Source organism: Octopus sinensis, linkage group LG8 (genome assembly GCF_006345805.1).
Source record: "Octopus sinensis linkage group LG8, ASM634580v1, whole genome shotgun sequence".
In the NCBI taxonomy this organism is placed as follows: Eukaryota; Metazoa; Mollusca; class Cephalopoda; order Octopoda; family Octopodidae; genus Octopus; species Octopus sinensis.
The window spans coordinates 106,243,825-106,269,364 of record NC_043004.1 but is presented as its reverse complement, the minus strand read 5'-3'; the positions used below and the strand labels follow the sequence as shown (position 1 = coordinate 106,269,364).

General features: G+C 36.7%; 1 protein-coding gene across 17 annotated transcripts in view; it reads right to left on the bottom strand.

Moving 5' to 3' along the window:
• LOC115214900 (tensin-3) overlaps nt 1-25,540 on the bottom strand; it is a 930,040-nt gene that overhangs the window by 89,381 nt on the left and 815,119 nt on the right. For 15 of the 17 annotated variants that reach the window (XM_036505648.1, XM_036505643.1, XM_036505644.1 and 12 more), the window contains 2 exons: nt 5,316-5,426; nt 632-838 (listed from right to left, as the gene is read on the bottom strand). In XM_036505648.1, coding sequence (XP_036361541.1) covers nt 632-838; nt 5,316-5,426 — 318 coding nt within the window. The remainder of the gene's footprint in view (nt 1-631; nt 839-5,315; nt 5,427-25,540) is intronic. The other 2 variants (XM_036505645.1, XM_036505646.1) reach the window with 2 other exon arrangements.

Here is a 25,540-nt window from a genome sequence, read left to right as displayed (position 1 = left end):
TAGAGCTGATCAGGTTTATAAAGCCAAGTGGTGGAAGCCATGGACATGTCTTTTGTGACTGCATCAAGGAAGAAGTATATTCTACACAGTATATACCACACTAAGCTCCATTGTCTGTTTTGGCATAATTACTACAGCTGGATGTCCCTCTTAATGTCAACCACTTTACAGAGAGTACTGGGTGCTTTTCATGTGGTAATGGTCATGCTTTAGAATTAGGTGAAAATAATAATGTGGAATATTCATGCACTTTCTAAGGGAAATTAGGAAAAGTGAAGCCATGCTTGGTACCTCTTTACTTAAATTTAAAATTTAGAATTTACATTTTTACATTTAGAAACAGCTATTTCTCCTCCAGTTCTTCCTCTGACTGTTAAATGGTGGGGTACTTCCATTGAAAGAAATCAAGGACAATGGGAGGTTTAGTGAGAAGAAGAGAGAAAGAGAGAACAGTGTGGAAGGCATACAGTGAAAAACAAGAGAGTAGGAGAGGGAGTTAGCAAAAGAATGAGAAGAAGGGTGGGTAAAATGAGGAGGAAAAGAAAGAGAGGTGGAGTTTGAAGGGGAGGGAGTGAATAGGGTGAGAGGGAAAAGCAGGAGGAGAAAAAAAGCAAACAAGACACAGCACTACCGTAAGAGGAGGATATACCCGAATCCATACTAGAATCATGCACAGATCCGTTGATGCCATTGACGTATGTAGTACTAGTAGTTGTAGTGGATTCCATTCGCCTCTTGTTGACTGTAGCATAGAGACTGCCATCTAGTGGACCTTCAGAGTGCTGGATACTTTCATTGATGTTCACTGTGCTATCTAGACCATTAGCATTGACATCAGCTGGAATGAGGGAGAGAAGAGAAAGATGTGACTTATATTAACAGCAACAAGAGAGAGAGAAGATTTAGCAATGACAGAACAAATCACACAACATGTTTCTATTCGCCCATCCTGTTTCTGCCCATCCTGTTTCTACCCATCATTAACTGTATGAGTCTCTGATTTTCATTTTGGCCTAATACAGTAAGGCGCAAGTACAGCTGTGTGGTTAAGAAGCTTGTCTTCTAACCATGTGGTCTTGGGTTCAGTCCCACTGCACAGTACTTCAGGCAAGTGTCTTCTAATGTAGCCTTGAGCTGTACAAAGCTTTGTGAGTTGATTTGGTAGATGGGAACTGGAAGAAGATTGTTGTGTGTGCGTGTTCTCTTGTCTTCACATCATATGATGGTTATAAATAAGTATCATCATCATATTGCCTGTCGTCAGAGAAAATCATGTCTAAACATGGGAAACGAGTGAGGGTTGATGACAGGAAAGGCATCTGGCTAGAGGAAAATCTGCTTCAACAAAATTCTGTCTGATTCATGCAAGTATGGAAAAGTGGACATTAAAGAATGATGAAGATATTGGCCAAGGTCCTCTTTATATTTATGTGATATGAGAAGTGGGTGAAAAGACATGAATGAAAGCTCAGGTTATCACAAATTCATAGAATTGTCATCATTTTAATATCCACTTTTTCATGCTTGCCTGGGTCAGACAGAGCTTACTGAGGCAGATTTTCTACAACCAGATGTTCTTCCTGTCCCCACCCATAACTATCTCCAAGGAAGGCAATATTTTTTCATGGTCAGATGTGTTTTCACAGAGTATTGGAAACGACACTGCTTGTATAATAGTAATACTTATTTACAACTACCACACAATGTCAGGACAAGGAGATACAAATACACACACACTATCTCTCCCCCCCCCACACAGCATCATTTAACGTCCATTGTCCATGCTGGCATGGGCTGGACGGTTTGATTGGGCTGGCAAGGCTGGAAGGCTGCAACAGACTCCAGTCTGATTTGGCATGGTTTTCTATGGCTGGATGGCCTTCCTAAAGCCAACCACTCTGAGAGTGTAATGGGTGCTTTTATGTGCCACTGACATGGATGCCATTTGCATGACACTGGTGTGCATTTACGTGCCATTTCTGTGAGACCGGTATCTGCCACAACTGCAATCTTGCTTGGCTTCATGGGTCTTCTTCTTAAGCACAACATAATAGCAAAGGTCTTGTTTATTGCCTCCATGAGGCCTATGTATACATATACACATGATATGCTTTTTCAGTTTTGGATGGCCTGGGGCTGTAGTAGAAAACATTTGCCCAAAGTGCCACACAGTAGGACTGAACCAAAAACCATGTGGTTGGGAAGCAAGCATCTTAACCACACAGCAACGCTTATGCCTGACATGTTTAAAGTAAAATGGTTCCAATTAGGAACTGAAACTTGGAATAGGAACTTGGCTAATTTGTTGGATATTTATCTGAATGATGTCATAAATGTCAAGAAAAGTGGGAATATAAGATTTTGATAGCAATGGCATACAACTAATAGATTTAACACTTTTGTTACCATGTTTCTCGTGGAATGCATGTGTGAGTGTGTTACAATGAAATTCTAAAAATAAAGATTTTGGTGGGATTTAGCAAATTAACTTAACGAATAATTAAGCTGGTGTTTGGAACATCATTGATGAGAAGGTCCTTTCATGAGATTATGACAGGTTATAATATAAATATGACCATTTTTATGATGGAAAGTTTTATATCACAGAACTAAAGGCCATTTCAGGTGGGTTGTATTTGAAAGGGTTAAAACCCATTCTAATAGTGCCCAAAACAAATAAAAGAAGGAATGCAGCATGTTGGTGAGACAGATGTGAAAATTCATCAGAAATAGGTATTATACATTATATGCATTTGTACATAATACACATATACACACACATATATATATACACACACATGCAGTCGTCGTCGTCATCATCATCATTGTCATCATTATTCTTATTTGATATCTACATTCCATGCTAGCATGGGTGGGATGGTTTGACAGGATCTGAAGGGTCCGAAGACTTCATTGCTCCCTAATTGTCTGCTTTGGTATGATTTCTATGGCTTGATGCCCTTCTTAATGCCAACCCATTTTTACAGAGTGTACTGGGTGCTTTTTTCATGCCACCAACAATAGTGAGATCGTCATGCCACTCACAAAATGATGAGCACTGAGGGAGTAGGGGTCGACTTCATGCTGGATGGAGGAGGTGATAGTTGGAGGTAAGGCAGGTTCTTGTAGTGGGGTGCATGGCTACTTACATTTAGAATAGAGGGGGTGGGAATGATCAGTAAGAGCTGCCAAGAGATAAATAGCAGTGGTGGGGTGCCCAGGTGGTCCCTCACATCACAGTCTATTCGTTATTTGTGTCAGATTAACAATCTTGGAATCTGATTACATATTTCACTCTATCAGATTACGATGTATTATTAATCACGATCTTCAGGTCAGTTCTGATTCAGCTGGTCATTGTCATCATCTTCATCATTATCATTACTATTGGACAAGACTGAACTGCCAGAATTATCAGCAGACCAGACAAAATGCTTAGTGGCATTTCATCTGTCTTTACGTTCTGAGTTCAAATTCTGCCAAAGTTGTCTTTGCCTTTCATCCTTTCGGGGCTGATAAAAGTACCATTTGAGCACTGGATTTGATGTCACTGACTTGCTCCCTCCACACAAAATTTCAGGCCTTGTGCCTATAGTAAACTTTATTATTATTATTATTATATGAATATACCTATAACCATCCAATTTGTTTCTAGATATAGGATATCAAGGACTATTATCCATTTCCAATTTTTAAGTTCGTAGGTTGTAATCCGTTGCTATTTCTAGTTGTAATGGTTGCTATTTCTAGCATGTTGAGTGACCACATAGATGTTGGCTCATTGTTGTTATTTTCATTCTTTTAGTTAAAAAAAACTATGCAAATTGCTTCTGTTACAGTGATTTGTATTTGTCAGGTCAGTTTTCTTTGTCTTTGGGCAAGAAGAAATCAGAATGTTGTCAACTAAATGTTGTCTTTAACATAGTTGAAAAATTTGTAAAACATTGGAAGAAATGACACAACAATTAATATATATATAGGCGTAGGAGTGGCTGTGTGGTAAGTAGCTTGCTTACCAACCACATGGTTCTGGGTTCAGTCCCACTGCATGGCACCTTGAGCAAGTGTCTTCTACTATAGCCTTGGGCCGATCAAAGCCTTGTGAGTGGATTTGGAAGACGGAAACTGAAAGAAGCCCATCGTATGTATGTATATGTATATATGTGTGTGTGTGTATATGTTTGTGTGTCTGTGTTTGTCCCCCCAACATCACTTGACAACCGATGCTGGTGTGTTTACGTCTCCGTAACTTAGTGGTTCGGCAAAAGAGACCGATATAGTAAGTACTAAGCTTACAAAGAATAAGTCCTGGAGTCAATTTGCTCGACTAAAGGCGGTGCTCCAGCATGGCCACAGTCAAATGACTAAAACAAGTAAAAGAGTAAAGAGCAAGAGTATTTAAGACTTTTGCGATATTTAATCATCAAACGCCATCCTTCAAAAATACTGGCAATTACATATAGAAAGTGTCACGGCTATAGATTGAGCCATTTAAAGAATTTTATAGAAGTATGGAATAAAACAATATAGAATTAACCATTTTGTTGCCATACACTACGCTTGTTTCAATTAATTTTGAACATAAAGAAAAATTCCCTAAAATAACTGTCATAATCATGCTAGTGTTTGGAACAAAGTATGGCCGCGGCCTTCGGGCTAAAACATTTTTAAGGATTTAAGGAAGGTTTAGATTTGGATGAATTTAAATTGAGAAAGTTTATGGCATAGACCCAGGGGCAGTCTCAGCCAGATTTGCATAAGAATTAAGAGCAAATCTATCAATTTATAGTACTGGGAATAAAATTTTGGTAAATAGTGTGGCAGGATGACAGGGAAAAAGTAATGGAAACTTCAACTCCAAAGTGATGGTTGATGGGACTGGAGGGGGGGGGGGGGGGTCGTTTATCTTTTAGGTTTTACTTGTCTCAAGCATTGGACAGTGGCTAAGCAGGGGGACCATCTTGAAGGGTTTAGTCAAACAAATAAATACCAGTGCTCATTTTTAAGTCTGGTAGTTAGTCTTTCGGTCTCTTTTGGCAAATCACTAAGTTATGGGGACATAAACAAACTAACACTTGTCAAGCAGAAGAGGTGATTGACAAACACAGTAGGCTCAACACAATTTCTATCTACCAGATCCACTCATAAAACATTGGCTTGCCCAGGGTACCATTCAGTGGAACTGAACCCAAAACCATGTGGCTGCAAAGCTAGCTTATTAACAACACAACCATTCCTGCAACTAGATTTGATTCAACTGAATGGTTAAAGCCAGCAGCAGAACTAGCTGAGAAGATAATGAACAAAAGACTTACCATTTGTGCTGGATTCTATTAAATTATTGAAATTTCCATAAGAGTCTGAACGAATAAGACCATCACCACCATCATCAACTGGTACTTTCACATACGAGTCAAATCCACTAACTGAAAATAGAAAATGACATAATTAATGTAAGTCAAAGTAGTTAATTATGGAGATGTACTTGCATAGCAAGTGACCTGATCTGAGATCGTGTGCTGGAACGAAAACAATTGCAGCATGGAAGGTGTTTATAAGCCATTTAAGAAACATAAAATCCATTAGATTCACTTCAACATTTGAATTTAATTTGCCAAAATATTTTTGTTGCTTTGAGACTGCGACCTGTTCACTGACAAAATTTTGTGCTGCACAGAATTTTGTCAGTGAACAGGTCGCAGTCTCAAAGCGACGAAAATATTTTGGCAAATTAAATTTAAATGTTGAAGTGAATCTAACGCTTTTTGTGTTTCTGAAATGGCTTATAAAAGTAGTTAATCTTTTGTCATAATTATTATCATAATCACCAAATTAAACTGCAGTAGTCATTGTGTGAAATAATGGCTTTTAGTATAGCATATGCACAGAATAAACTGGGCAGTTCACAGCATGTTACATATAGGGAGTTGAGAACGATAATAAAGGTATGGGTCATGGTTATATATAAGGCTTCACCACAAGATCTGGTCCTCATTGCAGTGTGGTGGCTTGTGTTTCTCACTGACCATGAGAACTATACCAGCAGAATGAACAGATTAAAGGATAGAGACCAAACTAATATGGACCATTTCTTCTTAGAGATAAAAATGGGTTTGCATAAGGCCACCACTCCCTACCTAGTAAAAAAGCACAATTACAGAAGCATCTGCGACAATTTTGACCCTTTAGCATTTAAACCGGCTATATCCAGCTCAAATATTCATTTTTTTTTTACATTCAGATAAGCTAGATTCGGCCTCTCACACCAATCCTACAATGTTAATCTAAAAATAAACAATCATGTCCTCAAAATCTCAAGGCTACAAGATAAAATGTGGTTAATTGAAGACAAAGTGAATAAATAAGCTTTACATTTGACAGAGATTTGAATGGTAAAAGGGTTAAACTAACAAGACCAGAAGGAGAAAGGCTTTCCCTCAGGGAGACATATGAACCTATAAGGGTATGGAAGAAAGGAGACCCTAAAATTAGCTGGAGGCAGGATACTGAGATAGAGCTCACAAAGCAAATATCCAACTGGGAAGTAGAAAGTACAGGCCCAGGTTTGGGAACAGTGGAAATAAACTGTTGATTGCCTATGCATCACAGGGAGCCAAAAGCTTAAGGAAGCATATATAAGGTCCTTTTCAAACAGATTCTAGCCACTTTGTCTCAGTAAGGTTTCAAATTAATGATGGGCGCTTGTATTTTATTTACTCAGCTGTTCTCTATTGTTGATGCAACCATTTGTAATGGGGATAATGATTATGGTTAAGGTATGCCAACTGATCCTATGGGTTGTCTAAAGTGCAGAGTCTGCCACTGTCATAGTTTTGTGGCTTTGCGTTATCCAGTTTGCTTAAAGAACAGGATCCATTTCTTTTTCACAGATATGTGATTAAATGTATGTGTGAGTTTATACACACACACACACACACACACACACTATATATATATATATATATATATATATATAAGCATCCATTTGTAAGAACAGTTTAAAACATTGCAACAATTATAATGTATGTGCCATCCTACCCATGGAAAATTAGATGTAAAAAAAACAAACAAAAAAAACCCCAGCAACCTCCTCCACTCCAAGCAAACTATTGTTATTATAACAAGTAGTATTATTATAACTAGTATACTAATGACATAATTTCTTGACTTCAGAAGTTTGTTAATAATGAAAACATGATGAACAAACTTTAACAACTCTTATTAAGAAATAAGATTTTAATGATGGGTTTTTGGTATAGAATAAGTGAGACACTAGATATACACATTATACATACACACAAACTTAATGACTGAATCTCCTTTGCTCCATAGGAGATTCAGTCATTAAGCACCAAACTAAGGAAATGTAAATTGCATAGTCAAAAATTGCCTCAGTTTTTGATGATGGGCGTTTACGAGTTATTATCCGTGTTGTATCAGTTATATATTTAGGATATTTGGCTGGAAGAGGTCAGTGGATAGAGTATGGAGAGAATGGTGGGTGGATAATGCTTTGAGTATTTTGTATATTTTAGTTACTGAAATTATTTCGCCTTATATCAATCAATGAAATGCTGCCACCCATACCACTGCTACCACCCATACTGGTATAGGTTAGACCAGCCATTCTCAACTGGGGTTCATATAACCTTTGCGGGGTCCATACAAGATTTTGCAGTTAAAGCTTATGAGAAATAATCTGGTTATGCTTCTATAATACACAAAATATTTTAACAATTTTTTTAATACGATTCTCAATAATATTTAATTATAAAAATACAGTAGGACCTTTTTTTTCAACATCAAATAGCTATGGGGTTGGGGGAGCAGTAGAGCAAAATAGGAATTAAAGGGGACTATATGTTTGTGTGACTATGGAGTACTCAGTCACTTGCACAGGAATTTCACAAACAAGCTCTTTCACTGATTGAATCTAATGGAACATTAGTTATTGTAACTGATGGAGTGTCAGGCCATTCTGTAGCAGCCTTAAAAAGACATGTGATGTATAGAAGCTTAGATTTTTGTAAATATGAGATGATGACATTACTGTGATGTACAGCATCAAATGATGTTTTCTGATGCTACCTGAGAGTAACAGAGAAAATGGTTAATTTGATGAAGCTACTCTTTACTCTCTTTTACTTGTCTCAGTCATTTGATTGCGTCCATGCTGGAGCATCGCCTTTAGTTGAGCAAAGGACTTATTCTTTGTAAGCCTAGTACTTATTCTATCGGTCTCTTTTGCTGAACCACTAAGTTATGGGGATGTAAACACACCAGCATTGGTTGTCAGGCGATGTTGGGGGGACAAACACAAACACACATATGTATATATATATATACATATATATGATGGGCTTCTTTTAATTTCCGTCTACCAAATCGACTCACATGGCTTTGGTCAGCCCGAGGCTATAGTAGAAGACACTTGCCCAAGGTGCCACACAGTGGAATTGAACCCGAAACCATGTGGTTGGTAAACAAGCTACTTACCACACAGCCACTCCTGTGCCTATAAAGTTGTTTACCTTGTTTTTCTAGAGTCAGGATTTTAATTTCTGTATAACTGTTGTAGAGTGTTTAAGTGCTTAGCATGTAGCTATGATAGTGATATCTTCAATGTAAGACATTGTGTGTGATTTATCAGAAGGCTGAATGTCATAGCCACCCACACAATCATCATCATCATAATCATCATTGTCATCATTTAATGTCCACTTTTCTGTTGCTTGCATGCATCAGACAAAATATGTTGAGGCAGGTTTTTTATAGGTGGATACCCTTCCTGTAGCCAACCCTCACCTGTTTCCAAGCAAGATAATATTTCCTGTTATCAGCCAGCCACTCACACTCATGCATACACATTTATATGATGAACTTCTTTCGGTTTCTGTCAACCACTTATGAAGCTTTGGTTGACTTGGAGTTATAGTTGAAGACACTTACCCAAGGTGCCACACAGTGGGACTGAACCCAAAACCACATGGTTGGAAAGCAAGTTTTTTAACTGTACAGTCACATCTGTGCCTTTATATATAAATGCTCAACAAATTCAAGAGATAGAACAGTTCTTGTATGATCTCATCAGGGAAACTGTAGATCAGAGATATTTGATGTCAAAAGATAGGTAAACCTGATGTCTTTGAAAAGTAATTATCCAATTATCATACTATGTAGTTTCCAAAAGATTTTGGAAATTCAATCCAGAGTTTGGTATCAGGCAGCTGGTAATTCTATACCAGCACATCAGGAAGCTTGTAGTTGTTTACTTGACTTGCTAGAAATAGTTACCAAAATCTCCCTCAAACTTCACCCTACTATCTTAAAAATGCTTGAATGCACTTCACCAAACTAAACAGTTATTGTACAACTCACAAGCAGCACCAGAAAACATCATCTCATCTTATACATAACAATAATGTCGTCATCTCACAAATGCAGAGATTCAAAATTCTATACAACACATGTTTTCACATCATCATCATTTAGTGTTTGCTTTCTATGCTGGCATGGGTTAGATGGTTTGACTGAAACTGGCTAGCTGGAGGGCTGCAACAGGTTTGAATCTGATTTGGCATGGTTCTACAGCTGGATACCCTTCCTAATGCCAACTGCTCTAAGCATGTAATGGATGATTTTTCTTAAAAAAAAAAAAAAAAAGATATAAGTAGCTTTTACTGTTGTAAGTTAATTAGTCCCCATATTAGCTCTGATTAAGCAGACAGCAAAGGCATTTAAATTGAGACCCATTTTATAATTTAAAGGATAATGTGAGCTGAAGAAAATTTAGCTGTTATTTCTTATTTCTTTACTGCCCACAAGGAGCTACACCCAGAGGGGACAAACAAGGACAGACAAACGGATTAAGTCGATTATATCGACCCCAGTAACTGGTACTTATTTAATCGAACATGAAAGGATGAAAGGCAAATTCGAACTCGGCAGAATTTGAACTCAGAACGTAGCGGCAGACGAAATCCCACTAAGCATTTTGCCTGGTGTGCTAACGATTCTGCCAGCTAACTGCCTTATTTAGTTGTTATTTCTAGCAGGTTGGGCAGCCACATAGACACCCCTGTTGACTTGTTGAAGATCGTAGTGATGGTTTTGTATGTGAAATTGGTTTATCAAATGATTAGTATTTTTGAAGATGATGAGATAACAAGAGATTGAAACTTGTGGTGATTTGTTGTATTTGAGGAAACATGTCAAGTTAAGTAAAATCGTGGCCATCCATACATATAAGCATGTCCTTTATGGCCATACCCTCCCACTCCCTCTCCCATCGAAGAAGGTCTTTGTTTTGCAGGTGCTGATGGCATGTAAAATGCACCCAGCACACTCTGTAAAGTGGCTGGCATTAGGAAGGGCATCCAGCCATAGAAACCATGCCCAAACAGACAACTGGTGCTTGGACAGTTCTCCGGCTGCCTTACTCAAACCGTCTAACCCATGACAGCATTGAAAAATGGACATTAAACAATGATGATGATAATTGGTGATGGTGTCAATGTATATGACAGGGTTGTTACTATGGTCACTATTATTGCTGCTGTTGTTGTTGTTACTATAAATGACAGTGTTGGCGTTAAATGAGTGGTTGTTAGTTAAAAGGGAGATGCCAACAATACAGAAAACAAAAACTAATGCTAACAGCACTAACAACAGGGTAGGACATACAGTACCAAGAGGTAGGTGTTCAGAGAGAGAGAGAGAGAGAGAGAGGGAGGTTATCATGTGACTTTCAGTTGTAGAGTAAGACCCAACAGAAAACACCAGTCGAGAAGAATGAAACCTTTTCATTTAGTTGTCATAGTGACCTTAACCCCTCACTGCACCTGACCCACGCATTGCACTGACCCACTCCCAATGGCAGACACCAAATTCTCATACAAAGACTCTTCATTTAGACTTTGAGACATTGTTAATGAGTAGTAGTAGTAGTAGTAGTGTTGGTGGTGGTGTTGATAGTAGTTGTAATAGTTGTTGTTGTGGTAGTGGTAGTGTTGGTTAGTAGTAGTGTTTGTTGTAATGGTAGTTGTAGTAGTGGCAGCGGTAGCATTATTATTATTATTATCATTATTATGATTGGTGGTGGTGGTGGACAGAAGGAGAAAGGGAGGGAGAAGAGAAGAATATTCAGGTTTTAAAGACTTATATATAATGTGAAGCTCTGAAATTTTGTATCATAAATTAAAATGTTACTGGGAATATATTAGTTTTTATTGAGGCTAAACATACAGATGACACACAGACACACACAAATATTCTCTCTCTCTCTCTCTCTCTCTCTAACGCATAGGAAATTCTAAATGTTTACTTCCTTACTTCCTTGTGTAAATACACACACATATGTACAGTTGTGTGTATAAGGGTGTTTGTGAGCATGTATATTACATAAATATATATTGCTTTTCTCTTTAGTTCAAGTTTTAGCACAGCCTCATGTATGTGTGTATGTGTGAGTATACACACATATACACACAAATGTCACTGTAAAGTTTGATATGAAATAATAGTAACTATGCAGCTTTAGTTGTTAATAAAGTTAGAGACGCACCCATGTGACGGTGGGGGGAGAGGGGAGGAGAGGAAGAGAAAGAGAGGAAGGGGAGAGAGAAAGGAGAGGGAGAGGGAAGGAGCAAGTGAGGAGAAGGGAGAAATAACACTACAATTAAGAGCTAATTAACAATACAGTCCAATAACAAAACTGTTGCTCTTCTCTCATTCGTGTCTTTTTGTCTTTGATTCTAAACAGCAGAGTTAAGAATTTAAAATATTCCCAACAATGATCAAAGACTGCTGCTGATCATCATCATCATCATCATCGTCGTCATCAATGCCACCAACATCACAATTTGTATTCGCAAAGATGAATATCTGAAGAGGCTTGGATAATGTCTGAAGGAAGCTTGGTCCAGGAGAGATGTGTGTACTGCTTACATGTTACAAAAAAATGGGGTTTTTTTTATGGAAGACTGAGCTAAATGAAATAAATAGAAGTGTAGAAAGAAAAACTAGGAAACACAGAGTGATTCAGTCACTGAAATGAAATACAACCTAAGAGAATTTACAAGAACTATATAGAGACTGTTCTGAATCCTCAAATTCAAAATATAAAACCCAAAACATGGCTATGAACCAGAAACAAATGAACAAAATCCGTAAAAAAAATCTTCACAATACAGGAGACGTGGGGGTAGACCAGGAATGAGGTGATGGGATAATATCCATTGTCTCAGCTAGTTACACTATTATTATAATTATTATAGCAGAAAGAGTAATAGCATTTGCTTCTAAGAGGACCCTCAGGACCCTACCTCTGGAACCCACTCAGAAATATAAGCAATATTATGGGATATAATTTCATATTGTTATTAGAAGCAGTATTGAAAAGCCCAGAAAATTTACTTGTGTTCTTTCGGGAAGTTTTGGTTTCTAAGAATTAATTCTTAGCCAGTTCAAATGGCTGACACTTCTCATTTGATAATATCTTATATTTTGGAATTGAAGAGAAAAAATTACCACAAATCGTTACTCAATGAGATCAAACTCAAAAGAAGACAAAAGGTAAGTGAAAAGAAAAGGCATGCATAACCTATATGCATACAAGGAAAAATAAAATTTAATTAAATAAATATTTTCTCAGACAAATTCATATTTCAACAAAATGGCATCAAGAGTTATTTCCCATGTTTATCATTTATGCATAGGTAACAAAGAAAAAAGAACATTTCGATTCATCCGCCAGCCAGTTTTGAAGATAATCAAACAAAAATTTAATGAGTTCAAGTCACTCACTCAATGAGTATTTCTGCCAAATTTGGTGAAAAGCCGTCCAGCCATTTTCCAGTAATTTTGCAAACACACAAACAAATATGAGCAACTACAACAATAACCCTGCTTTTCTTATGTGTGCAGGGTGAATTAACAAATGTTTTAACTGAGAATGTGGACACAAACAAACCAATGGTCCAAACCTCCTTGATGTTATAATGTTAATAATAATGATAATGGTTTCAAATTTTGGTTCAGGGCCAGCAATTTCGGGGGAGGGGCTAAGTTGATTACATGGACCCTAGTACTCAACCGGTACTTATTTTATCAACCCTGAATGGAATGAAAGAAAAAGTCGAGCCCTAGTGGATGAAATGCTGCTAAGCATTTTGTCCTGCATGCTAATGATTCTGCCAGCTTGCTATCTTATAATAATAATAATAATAATAATAATAAAATAATAATGCTGATGATGATGATGATGATCGGTAAGAAATTAACTAATGTTATTGATAGGAATGTAGGCAGACAAATGAAACCAAATGCTAAGTCTTAGAAGACTTAACAAAAGCAATAGTTGTTTCTAATTTAGACACAAGGTCAATGATTTGGAAGGGATAAGTTAATAATATCAACCCCCAGTACTAGGCTGATACTTAATCCCCACCACCACCAACACTTCCCCTAAGGAAGTTGACTCTGGTGGATGAAATACTCCTCACCTGAATGTAAGAGGAAAAAAAAAAAATCCCAAGGCTGTAACAATTCTGCCAATCCACCACCCTCATATAATAATAATAATAATAATAATAATAATAATAATAATAATCACCATCATTGTTTAACATCTGTCTTCAGTGCTAGCATGAGTGGGACAGGAGAAAAGCTCACCAGGCCAAAGCCTGCACCAGACTTCTGCGACAGTTTTGGCAGGATTTTTACAGCTGGATGCCTTTCCTAACATCAACCACTCAGTAGAGTGAACTTAGAGCTTTTTACATAGCACAAGAGGGGGTACAATACAAGGACTGTGTGGTGGGGGGAGGGGATTTCAAACATGCACAGGACTGGAATTTTATGGAGAAGTCTGACTTTTTGATTTCTACCATAAACACAAGGCCACACATTTTGAGGGCAAAAATATTCTTTTGCTCCTTTTATATGTTTCAGCCCCGAGGCTGTGACCATGCTGTTGATTTAATTGTTTTCAGTACATGATTGGTATTGATTATATTGATACTGACTGCAACAATGTATGACGAACTCAACCTTGGCCAGATTTTAAACTTAGAACAAATAGGGATGTCCCTAAATACTACAAGGACATTAACCCTTTTGATGCCAACCCACCTGAGATAACTCATGGTTCTCTTATACAAACTTCCCATTTTGAAATGATCTCAACTAAAATCTTCTATTAAAATCTCATGTTACTTTCTTCCAAACATCAGCTTTAATAATGACAAAGTCATTTCACTAAATTCTTCATTATTTTTCAAAGTTAATTGAAACAAAAAGTATTTCAGCAAATATAAGATAATGGAAGGGTTAAAGTTGTTCACCACTATACTCTGTAATATACTGTCCTCACTAATAAGGAGAATAGAAAGAAGAGGAGGAGGAAGAAGGAGGAAGAGGAAGAAGAAGAGGAGGAGGAGCCTGGTTCCACCAAGTTTCAGTCAGGTGACGTGATGATAATGGTAATAGCATTTTTGAAATAAAAATTCCAAAGATAAAGTAGTAAATTTTTCATGTTCCGGGCAAGGAGACCATGAAGAGGTGACTTTCAAAACATTTGTATATTTCACAAGACAAGAAATTTAAATGAAACTCCTCAGGTGAACGTATGAAAACATCAAAGCATGGGCTTGCTTTAATGAAAGCTTGCCTCCAGAGAACAGTAACCATCAATAAATTTTGAAATGTTGACGCCTTTTTTTTTAAATCACGTTGGTGAAAATATTTTACAGAAAGAAATGAAGAAAGAAAGGAAGTGCAAGTAAGGGTGTATGTACAGGTGTATGTGTGTGTTTGGTGTGTATGGGTGCAGAGGTATGAACATATTTGAAATTGTAATGAGATTAATTAAGAAAAAACAACAGACGAGGAACAAGAAATAGTGAAGGTGGAAATGAAGAGCAAGAGTGACTGAGTCTTTTAACAGGTTTGTGTGTGTGTATGTGTGTGAGTGTACGTGTGTGAGTGTGTGTGTGTATGTGTGTGTGCGTGCATATATGTATGGGGGTATGATTTCTTCTCAAGATAAAGAAATAGCAGCAGTGGAGGGAAAAAGAAAAAAACTCACCAAGTTCCACTGGCAGATAGTTCAAGTTGCCTGGTATCAACCGAAGGCGAAAGCACCAGAATTTTCGGTACTCGTTACATATGACCAGACAACAATATAAGGGAACAAAGCAGTGACAACAACAAAAACACCCACCACCAGTTTCTGTGCGAATAATGGCATCACGAGTAATTACTAGTTTATCTCAATTAAATAGAAGACTGACAGAATGTGAGTATAGAGAGAGAGAGGGAAAGAAAGAAGGGGGTGAGACAGAGAAAACGAGAGGGAGGGAGGGAGGGAGAGAGGGTGCATATGATTGCTTGCCTGAGAATACAGATACTAACAGTTGCAGCCCAACAGACGAGGTGGTTTCTCAGGAAAGAGTTGATGATGGCCAATTTCATGAGAGGTGGTGGCGTTTAGAAATGAGAGAATGTCAACAGGAGTCATTTTCTTAGTTTCACAGAGAGAACGAGAGAGAGAGAGAAGAGAGAGGGGGGGGGTTAAACAGTTGGAGAGAGGAGAGGTGTAGGTAGAGTAAAGCAGTAGGCATAAAACTTTTGGTGGGGGTGGTTTGTCAACCAGTAATACAGAGTGGACCTATCAGTTGGATTCAGAACACCACCATCCCCCGCTCTTAAAACACATTCAATAACAACAACAACAACAAAAAAATGAGACAACTAAATCATCTACAAAATATTGTTTACCAAGTCTATCATGTTTTCTACAATTCTTGGGCCCAAACTCTGTCTGGGATACAACATTGAATCTATAGGTAAGATATGTTACTCAACTTAGTTCAGTACATCCACATATTAAATAATGCTTGACACATTTCACATTTAAATTAGATTAATGATAAGAGAGGACACCCACTCATGTGCCATAGTCATTGCAACACCAAAAAAAAAAAAAAAAAAAAAAAAGTGCTTTAACAACAATTTCTGTAAATGTCAAAATTTGCAGGCCCTGTTTAGTGTAATTAAGAAAGTAATTTTTTCACTAAAATCTTCAAGTCATTAACGAGTTATTTCATCAAGCAATTCATTAAACTTATTTTTGAAGTTCTTTTGGTACTTCTGAGACTAACACTTAGTTTCCACCAAGTACTTTTACCCTTGTGCTTTAAAGGCTGTGGGGTTAACCTTTGTAATAAGCTTTAACAATCAGGATAGATCATCACCATCATTATTTTAATTTGTTAGGAGAGTGAATTAGCAGAAATGATAGCGAGTCAGACAAAATGCCTTGACTAAAATCATATTTTAAGATCAAATCCTGCTGAAGTTTATTTGAGCTTCCACAGCCACTAAAATAAAGTATCAGTGAAATACTGAATGGAAAGAGGTGATCTAATTGACCATACGAGGTGTGTCCAAGAAGTATCCAGGAATTGACAAGGCCTACTGGCATGAAAAATTTCATGCATGTGCACTTCTCATCCAAAGGATTTTGCCCATACGGCATTAGTTTTGGCAGGAAAAAATAAAGTCAGATGCTTTTTGAACACACCTCGTATACCTCTCATAGAATTTGAGTCTTTGTACTTCTGCTAGAAATTAGTACAATAGCAGCACCAGCTGGACTAATCTGCAACATTTTCCCTATCATCTTGTTCTTGATTCTCAGAGAAATGCTATTTATTAATTGCAAAACCAAACACAACATAAGATTGCCAGTAATGAGATTTTAAACCTGATCAGAGTTTCGTATTGTGTAAGTGAAGTGTTAGAGAATCTACAAGTTGTGAATTTGTTGATTCTCTAGATTGGTCTGCTGGTTTTAATGGATTGCTCCGTTGGTCTGATTATATTGATAACTTCCAAGCATCCCAGACTGAGCAAAACTGATTAGGACTGTACAACAGCAACAAGAACAACAGTCTGCCAACAATGCTGTCGTGCTAAGCTGGAAAGACTCTCACTGGTAGAATTTGAGCAACCAACATTGGGACCATACAGAATTCCTTTTCTACTCTATGCACAAGGCCCCAAAATTATGGGGGAGTATGCAACTGGTACTTATTTAATTGACCCTGAAAGGATGAAAAGTAAATTTGACCTCGGCAGAATTTGAACTGAGAACATAATGACAGACAAAATACTGCTAAGCATTTCGCCCAACGTGCTAACGTTTCTGCCAGCTCAAAACCCTGAACCATACATAATTCCAGTCAAAAACTGTACGTATGTTTCAATTAATTTGGAAAATAATACAAAACTAGGACAAAATTAGTAAAATAACTTCATTTTTAATCTGTTGTTGCTAGAAAATTGTGATATGAACCTTTTGAAAGGAGAGAGTTTGTATCTTTGAAACTTAGGAGCCATTACAAGTAAGTTAGTATAAAAAAAAGTAAAATTATGTAACATTCACTCTGAAATATTGGAACCATGTCAAACCTCAATATTTCACATGATGACATGATAAAATCGCTTGTGACCATACTAATTGACCTCCTGTTTAACTGCCCTTCCATAATTCAAATTGTTGTGGTTTAACCCTAGGTCAACTATGATCAAAAGGTACTCCAGTCATCTTTTTGTTTTTCGCAGAGTTTATCTAGAAATACATAATACAAAGTATCCTCCTTTTTTAAAGAGACACTTGATTTCTATTTCTAGCAGGTTGAACGAACCATTTAAAGGCTCCCTCACTGGCTTGTTCAATGTAATTTTCTTTGAATACATCACAGCCAAGATCACATGATCAAGATGCAATAACAAATTCTTCCATCTGTTACATGTAATAGCAATTTTCAACTAATTTGTTTAACCTTTTTGATACCAACCCACTTGAGACCATCCCTACTTCTATGATATAAGTGGCTCGTTTTAAAGATCTACAGAAAAACTTTCCATCAAAATTGTTTGTGATTTTAAGTCCCAAACACCAGCTGAATAAAGATATTTTACTAAATTCTTTGTAACTTTAAGGTCCATCTTGAGACCCTGTCACCACTGTTTTTATTGCTTTCGAGCTCCAGCTGACCATTCCTACTGTTTCTTCTAAGAGTCATGTCACTCTTCTACAGCAAGAAGCCTGTTTTGACCTGGCCCCTTCTCTTATATATTTAGCAGTAATAAAACCTTCCCATCAGTTGTGCTAACTGATCGTAACCTCATTAGTGCTGGTCGCATGAAAAAAAACACACCCAAAACACACTGTAGCGTTGTTGGTATTAGGGACAGTGTCCAGCCAGAGAAACTACACCAAAGCAGCAACTGGAGCAAAATGGAGCTCCTGGGCCGATTGAATCCTGTCAAAGCATTGAAACGAGGATGAAGAATGACAGCATATCTCAACAGAAGCAGAGTAACAAAAAAATTAAGTCATTTTTTAAGGAACCCAGATCTAATTTTTTACAATCCATAGTTTCAATAATTGAATATTTAGACATGAATTCTTTCTCTTGAGCAAATTAGGATCGATTGGGAAAATAGGGGTTTCTGTTCGTTAACCATGCAGTGATTTAGGCAAAGACAAAAGTGACTTCTAAAAAGTGGAAACATTGTTATTTGTTCTTTTTTGTTACAATGATGTAACATTTAACTATTAGCTCTTTAACAGCTTTGTATTCTCACAGATTATCTTTCACTAATCTCATCACTATTGAATAAAATTTCAATTAAAGTAACTTTTTAACTTCTTTTTTTTGTGCAATCAATTTTACTAAAATAAATAATGAAAAAAAAAAATTCTTTTTTTTCCAGCTTTTGGCAAGAGAAATCTTTGTTTTGTTACCTCATTTTTATTTCTCTTTCATACAGACACCTTTCAATTCTTGCATAAGTCAGGTGGGGTTCATTGAGGCAGGTGATCTTCTTACTAACCCTCACCTTTTTCCAAACAGTGTAATATTCACTCCAAGTCCAGACATGTTTTCAAGGCAGGTTGCAAATACTAAAGCTACTCAACTACTAATCACTTACACTATCTATCTCCCTCTCTCAACCCCTCACCAAATAGGACCTTATTCAGATCACCAATTCTCAATGATACTCAATCACCATCTATTTATTTCAACTAACAATGCCTTCTAATTCATCAAACTAAATATTGATTTCATATTTTGGCACAAGGCCAGCAATTCTGGGGGAGGGGGTAAGTCAATTAGATCAATCCCAGTGTTCAACTGGTTTCGATCCTGAAACTATAAAAGGCAAAGTCGACCTCGGTGGAATTTGAACTTAGAACGTGAAGATAGACACAACGACACTAAGCATTTTGTTGCTATGATTCTACCAACTGACCACCTTACATCAAGTTAAATATTAACTGCTGTCATCTCAAACACTCATTCATTCCGTCACCAGAGTTGGAACCTTTCAAGACTATGGGCAGTGTCCCTTCATTTAGGAGTACAATAAACAGCAGCAGCTAAAAAAATCTGCAAGCTAATATTAGAGATAGAAACGAGTAAGAGAGAAAGACAAATGGAACCGGTTCCATCAGTTCTTATCACAGCAACCTTCTCTCATTGGCAGCTGTAAATTTCTGAGCAACAAACTAACCATTCTGTCTGTGACCAAACTAATCAGAGATAACTGCAACTCTGTATCAGCCATGAAGACAGCTGTCAGAAAGTTAGTGGAATTATCTTGTAGAAATGAAGATGTAGATATATTATACAAGTTTGTACTTAAATTTATTACTCTTCTTCCCTCTCTCTCTCTCTCTCACTCTGCCCATCACTCTCACTGCTGCAGAGAGAAAAAAATTCACTGAAGGAATGTTGATAATCAAGTAAGATCTTTTTAAAAAACCAGCCCGACCAGTAGTGATGCGTAGGTAGTTACTACAAGCAGTAAAAGACAATCAGTGGGTTAGTAGTTGAAAAAGTAATTCAACCTATGGACTATATTAGACAGAAAAGTAGAAAGACTTTTTTAAGCCTTACTTATTTATCAAGGATTGACTTAAGTGTATTCAGAAACCTAAAACTGAATACCATGTCTGAGATTTTCTTAGGTTAACGCCTGTTAAGCAAGATAACTTGTTTTACCTGCCTTTTCAAAGATTTTTGTTTATGTTTACCAAAGTAAACTTTAGAGAAGTTATTTTTAGATAAAGAACTGTGAAAATATTTGGCGCAGTAAAAAAAAAAAAAAAATACTAACTACACATCACTAAATGATGGGGGTGGGGGAAACTTGCACACTTAGAGATGACTTTATTTCTAGTTGTCAGAATGAATCTCATAGGCAGATGATAGAAAAAGCAACAGATTGGCATGAAGTTGTTAAATTATACCTTAGAAAGTTGGCATTCATGCATAAAATAAATAGGGCTAGAATGTTTTGCAGACTTATGTAACTCACAACAAGTATGTAACAGCAGTAGTAGCAATAACGTTGGTTTTTGATGATAATGATGATGATTGCTTACATAAATATAAGCCTCATATATATATATATATATAAAAGAAGAAATATAATTGATGTGCATATTTACTAGAAAGACATTTGCTATGTTACAAAATAGTTCCAATAACAAACTGACGCCATGTTGCAGACGACTGTGTGGTAAGTAGCTTACTTACCAACCACATGGTTCTGGGTTCAGCCCCACTGCGTGGCACCTTGGGCAAGTGTCTTCTACTATAGCCTCGGGATGACCAAAGCCTTGTGAGTGGATTTGGTAGACGGAAACTGAAAGAAGCCCGTCGTATATATGTATGTATATATATATATATATTTGTGTGTGTGTGTGTGTGTGTGTGTGTTTATGTGTCTGTGTTTGTCCCCCCAACATCGCTTGACAACCGATGCTGGTGTGTTTGCATCCCCGTAACTTAGCAGTTCGGCAAAAGAGACCGATAGAATAAGTACTAGGCTTACAAAGAATAAGTCCTGGGGTCAATTTGCTCGACTAAAGGCGGTGCTCCAGCATGGCTGCAGTCAAATGACTGAAACAAGTAAAGAATATCAATTATGTTTGATATCTAGGTTCAATTCAATGTCATTGAGCACTTTATGGAACTATAACTTACACAGAGTAGAGAGTATTTAGTTCTTACCACCAACTCCTTTTTATATATCGAGTAAGGCCACTTCCCACATGGGACTGATATTGTATGTTCTTCGACACTAATCGGTCAGTGTATTGTTGGCTTTTAGGCTTTTTGATTATATTTTTTTTTTAATCTTTTACTTGTTTCACTCATTGTACTGTGGCCATGCTGGGGCACTGTCTTGAAGGGTTCAGTTGAATAAATCAACCTCAGAACTTATTTCTTTTAAAGTCTAGTACACATTCTATTGGTGTCTTTTGGCAAAATGCTATGCTATGGGGATATAAACAAACCTGTTGTCAAGGTGGTTTGGGACAAACACACATATATGCACACACACACGCTTCCAGTTTCCATTAGCCAAATTCATTCACAAGGCATTAGTCAGCTCAGGGCTATAGTAGAAGACACTTGCCAAAGGTGCTATGCAATAAAACTGAACCCAAAGCCATGTGGTTGCAAAGCAAGACTTTTAACCAGACAGCCACACCAGTATATATTTTTATAATTATTTTTTTCAGGTTTGGAGTTTTTTTCTGTAGTTCTTTGAGGGATTCTTCTATGAGTACCAAGTCATCAGCAAATACAAGTTCCAATGAACACCACACCTGGTCTCCTAATTTATTACCTGAATGACTATAAGGAATATTAAGAGACTGAAAATAGAATCCTCATAAACATTTATCTGTGTTTACAAAATTCCTCTCTGAACTTACAGTTCCACCTGACCTTAGACTGCCAGGTGTGTACTTGACATGATATCTCTCAGTTTTTAAACTACAACCTATCATGAGTGAGAAAGACCTTTGCAATGGGTTTCAATGTTGTACAGAAGATCATTTTCAGCTGAATCCAAGCAGACCTCCCAGTAAGTAAATGTGGAAATACAGAAATGGAATTGGGAATTAATTGTATGCATGTGGAGGCTAATTAATTTCTGTGAAGGTTTTAAATCTTTTACAGAGGACAGAAGTAATCATTGAAATATTGGGTGTTCTATCATATTTTAACACTGGAAAATATATATCTGATGCAGCTGGTGATGATGAGGCAATACTGACATTGAGGATGGTCATTAGGATAATGATGCCAAAAAAGAGGAGATAAGTTTGTAGATATTAAATGATATATCCCAGCAATGCATCATTCAACACTGAACGTTGATTTGGTCAAATCCCATCTGTTGTAACAAGTCAGACTAAAATAGGCTCCTCAGCTTATTTTAGTCCAAATATAACTGTACCAAGTAAGGAAGGCACTACTATGTTTGAAAGGAAATAGATCTGTTAAGAAACATTCAAATTGCTATAGGTACAGTAAAGCCAGATGTGTACATAGGTAAAATGATATATTTGTTACCAAACTAATCCAGATGGGTAACATGTAGAAAAATAAATTCTTGCTACAGAAATGGCCAATATGGTTAAGTGTTAAATTAATGCCTTTAATCCTTTGAAATAAAAGATATTTTTACTGATAAGACAGACAGTATATTTCTATTCTGATAATAGTTGGAAGGTCTGTAGTGTTATGTAAACTATTACAGTCTCTCTTGATATATGAGTATTGGCAATGGCATGACCACCAAACCTCTAACCTTTAGACTAGTCAATAATAGATGCCAGGTCAACATTTAGAAGATGAGGCAGATATTTCAGTATTATTTTTATTCTGTTTCATAAACTGATAACCAAAAGAAAAATTCAGTAGAACAAACAAACTCTGAACTGACGTTGTTTTTCATTTCTAGGCCCGACAGTTGTATACTACTTGGTTGGAGACTACGATTCAGATACAGCCTCCTCATAACCCACACATAACGAGCAGGAAAAAAAAATTAATGAGGCAGTTGACATTTCTGTATATAATTCTCAAGGGGTGATAAGGGAAGCGGTGGGATGCTGCACTGCTAGCAATCACTGGGGTCACCATAGTATTAAATTATTTGGGATAAGGAAGTTCATTAGAAGGGTTCTTGGTTGATCTGTTTGAGTGACACTTTCTCAGAAATGCTACTCATAGGCAAAAACATTTTGGCTATTGTTTTCCCAGATAATCACTGTACAAGACATGCCGTAATGTCCATTACAAAACGGCTGCAGCATTTTTGCACACAGAGAATCATTAAAATTTCTTGGCAAATCTATATAAAATATTTCTTTTGCTATAAAAACCCCACACATTGAAATGGCAGGTGAATATTTTTCAGTGTGTTCTTCATTAAGACCCAGATATCATTTTCTCAAATAACTAGGTTAACTTCAAACACGTTTATCAGCTTCATTTCCTTATAATTTTTATCAGCCACCAGACAGTTTGAACTTGTTCTTCATTTAGAAGCTTTGAATATTGGAAATGTGGCTCGTATTAACATTATCGCAGAATATACTTTACTACTAAATACCTTTACATATTCTGAAACAACTACAATTCTGCAAATCAAATCAAATCACTAAATTCAGAAGTAGGAAAGAAATTAAGGCGTAGGAGTGGCTGTGTGGTAAGTAGCTTACTTACCAACCACATGATTCCAGGTTCAGTCCCACTGTGTGGCACCTTGGGCGTCTTCTACTATAGCCTCGGGCCCACCAAAGCCTTGTGAGTGGATTTGGTAGAGGGAAACTGAAAGAAGCCTGTCATGTATATATATATATATATATATATATATATATGTACGTGTGTGTATATGTTTGTGTGTCTGTGTTTGTCCCCCAACATCGCTTGACAACTGATGTTGGTGTGTTTACGTCCCTTAACTTAGCCGCTCAGCAATAAGAGACCGATAGAATAAGTACTAGGCTTACAAAGAAAAAGTCCTGGGGTCGATTTGCTCGACTAAAGGCGGTGCTCCAGCATGACCACAGTCAAATGACTGAAACAAGTAAAAGAGTAACACAAAAATTTGTGCAATCAAAAGTGAAACTAAACCAGCATTGGTTGACCATGGATGGTAATGTAAGTGGCACAAAACCCATTTGGTTAAATAAACACAATAAAAGCAAGAATGATGTCATATAACCATCAAAATAGAAGTAAGAAGAAAGAAATATTAAATAAACAGAAAGCAGCAGGGAAATGAAGCTACAAGTGAGTGAGATTTGATAAATGTAACAACAGCAGAGTAAGTGCCATGGCAGAACACATCTGTCTAAATATAACTCCTGTGCAAAAGAGTTAGAATGTAAATGAGGTGTTGGAATAAAATGCAAACTTTTAAAAACCAGTGCTTAAGTTTCTGTTTACTTTGCCTGGCTCTGAGCTGGACTAATCAAACCTGCTAGAACTATAACAAGCTGGGTAGGGTGTAGGGGAACAAATTTTGTATGAAAGAGGAATACGACTGGCAGTAACAGGTAAATGGCACAGATCCGTATTCTATAAATAATAAGGAAACATCAACTTGAATACAGCCAATTCTATCTAAATAACACTAACCGGTTTATTAAACATTGGAAGAGGTATTAAATGGAAGCATACAAAACTGAAAACAATTATCAATATATAAATAAAGCCCTTTAAAAAAAAAAAAAAAAAAATTCAGGTGACTAAATAACTCTTTCTCTCTCTCTCATATATACATATAAATTCTCATATATATATATATATATGAACTTTTAAAATAATTTCTATGAAATTACAACTATATATAAAAATTCTTATATATATATATATATATATAATCATCATCAGTATGATGATGATGATGATGATGATATATATATGTAAGAATTTTTTAAATAATTTCTATGAAATTACAACTTTAGCAAAAAAAGATGTGTGAGTGTTTGTGTATGCTGCTGACTGATGGATGGGCAAAGGTAGCAGCCAAGTTAATAATTAACTTTGAGGTGTTCTTGCACCAAATAATACAGCAGCAGTTTACAGATAATAAAAACAAAAATTATAAAGGAACAAAGTAGGGGGAAAAAAAAAACATGGTTTTAAAAGCACTTATTTTCAGTAAAGGCATTCTAAAGTCAGTTCCCATCCATCAAGAAAAAACAAGCTTTGAGTAGAATATTATATTTCAACAGCCTGTGAAAATCAGATGGTGCGCATCAGCACTGAAGAGAGGGTAGAGGTGTGTGGGCAATCAAGATATCCGTGCTCCTTGTATTTTGCACATAAAGAAACACGAATCCCCCCACACATATACACACCTAACAATACAGGTACTTAAAATCATATCAACTGAGAAGTATGTGCTTCTATATATATACATATATATATATACACACACACACATATATACACAACACATTACTGAAAAAGAGGATTACATACATACAAATACATGGAGAACTACAATCAAGGGACTGACTAATCGATTACATTGACCCCTGTACTTATTGATTTTGGTAATAAAAAGGGAGATTAAGGTGCCGCTTAATACATATATAGTAACCTGTAAATAATCAAAATTCAGAAGCAACCGGCATCCAGGAAAAAATAGATAA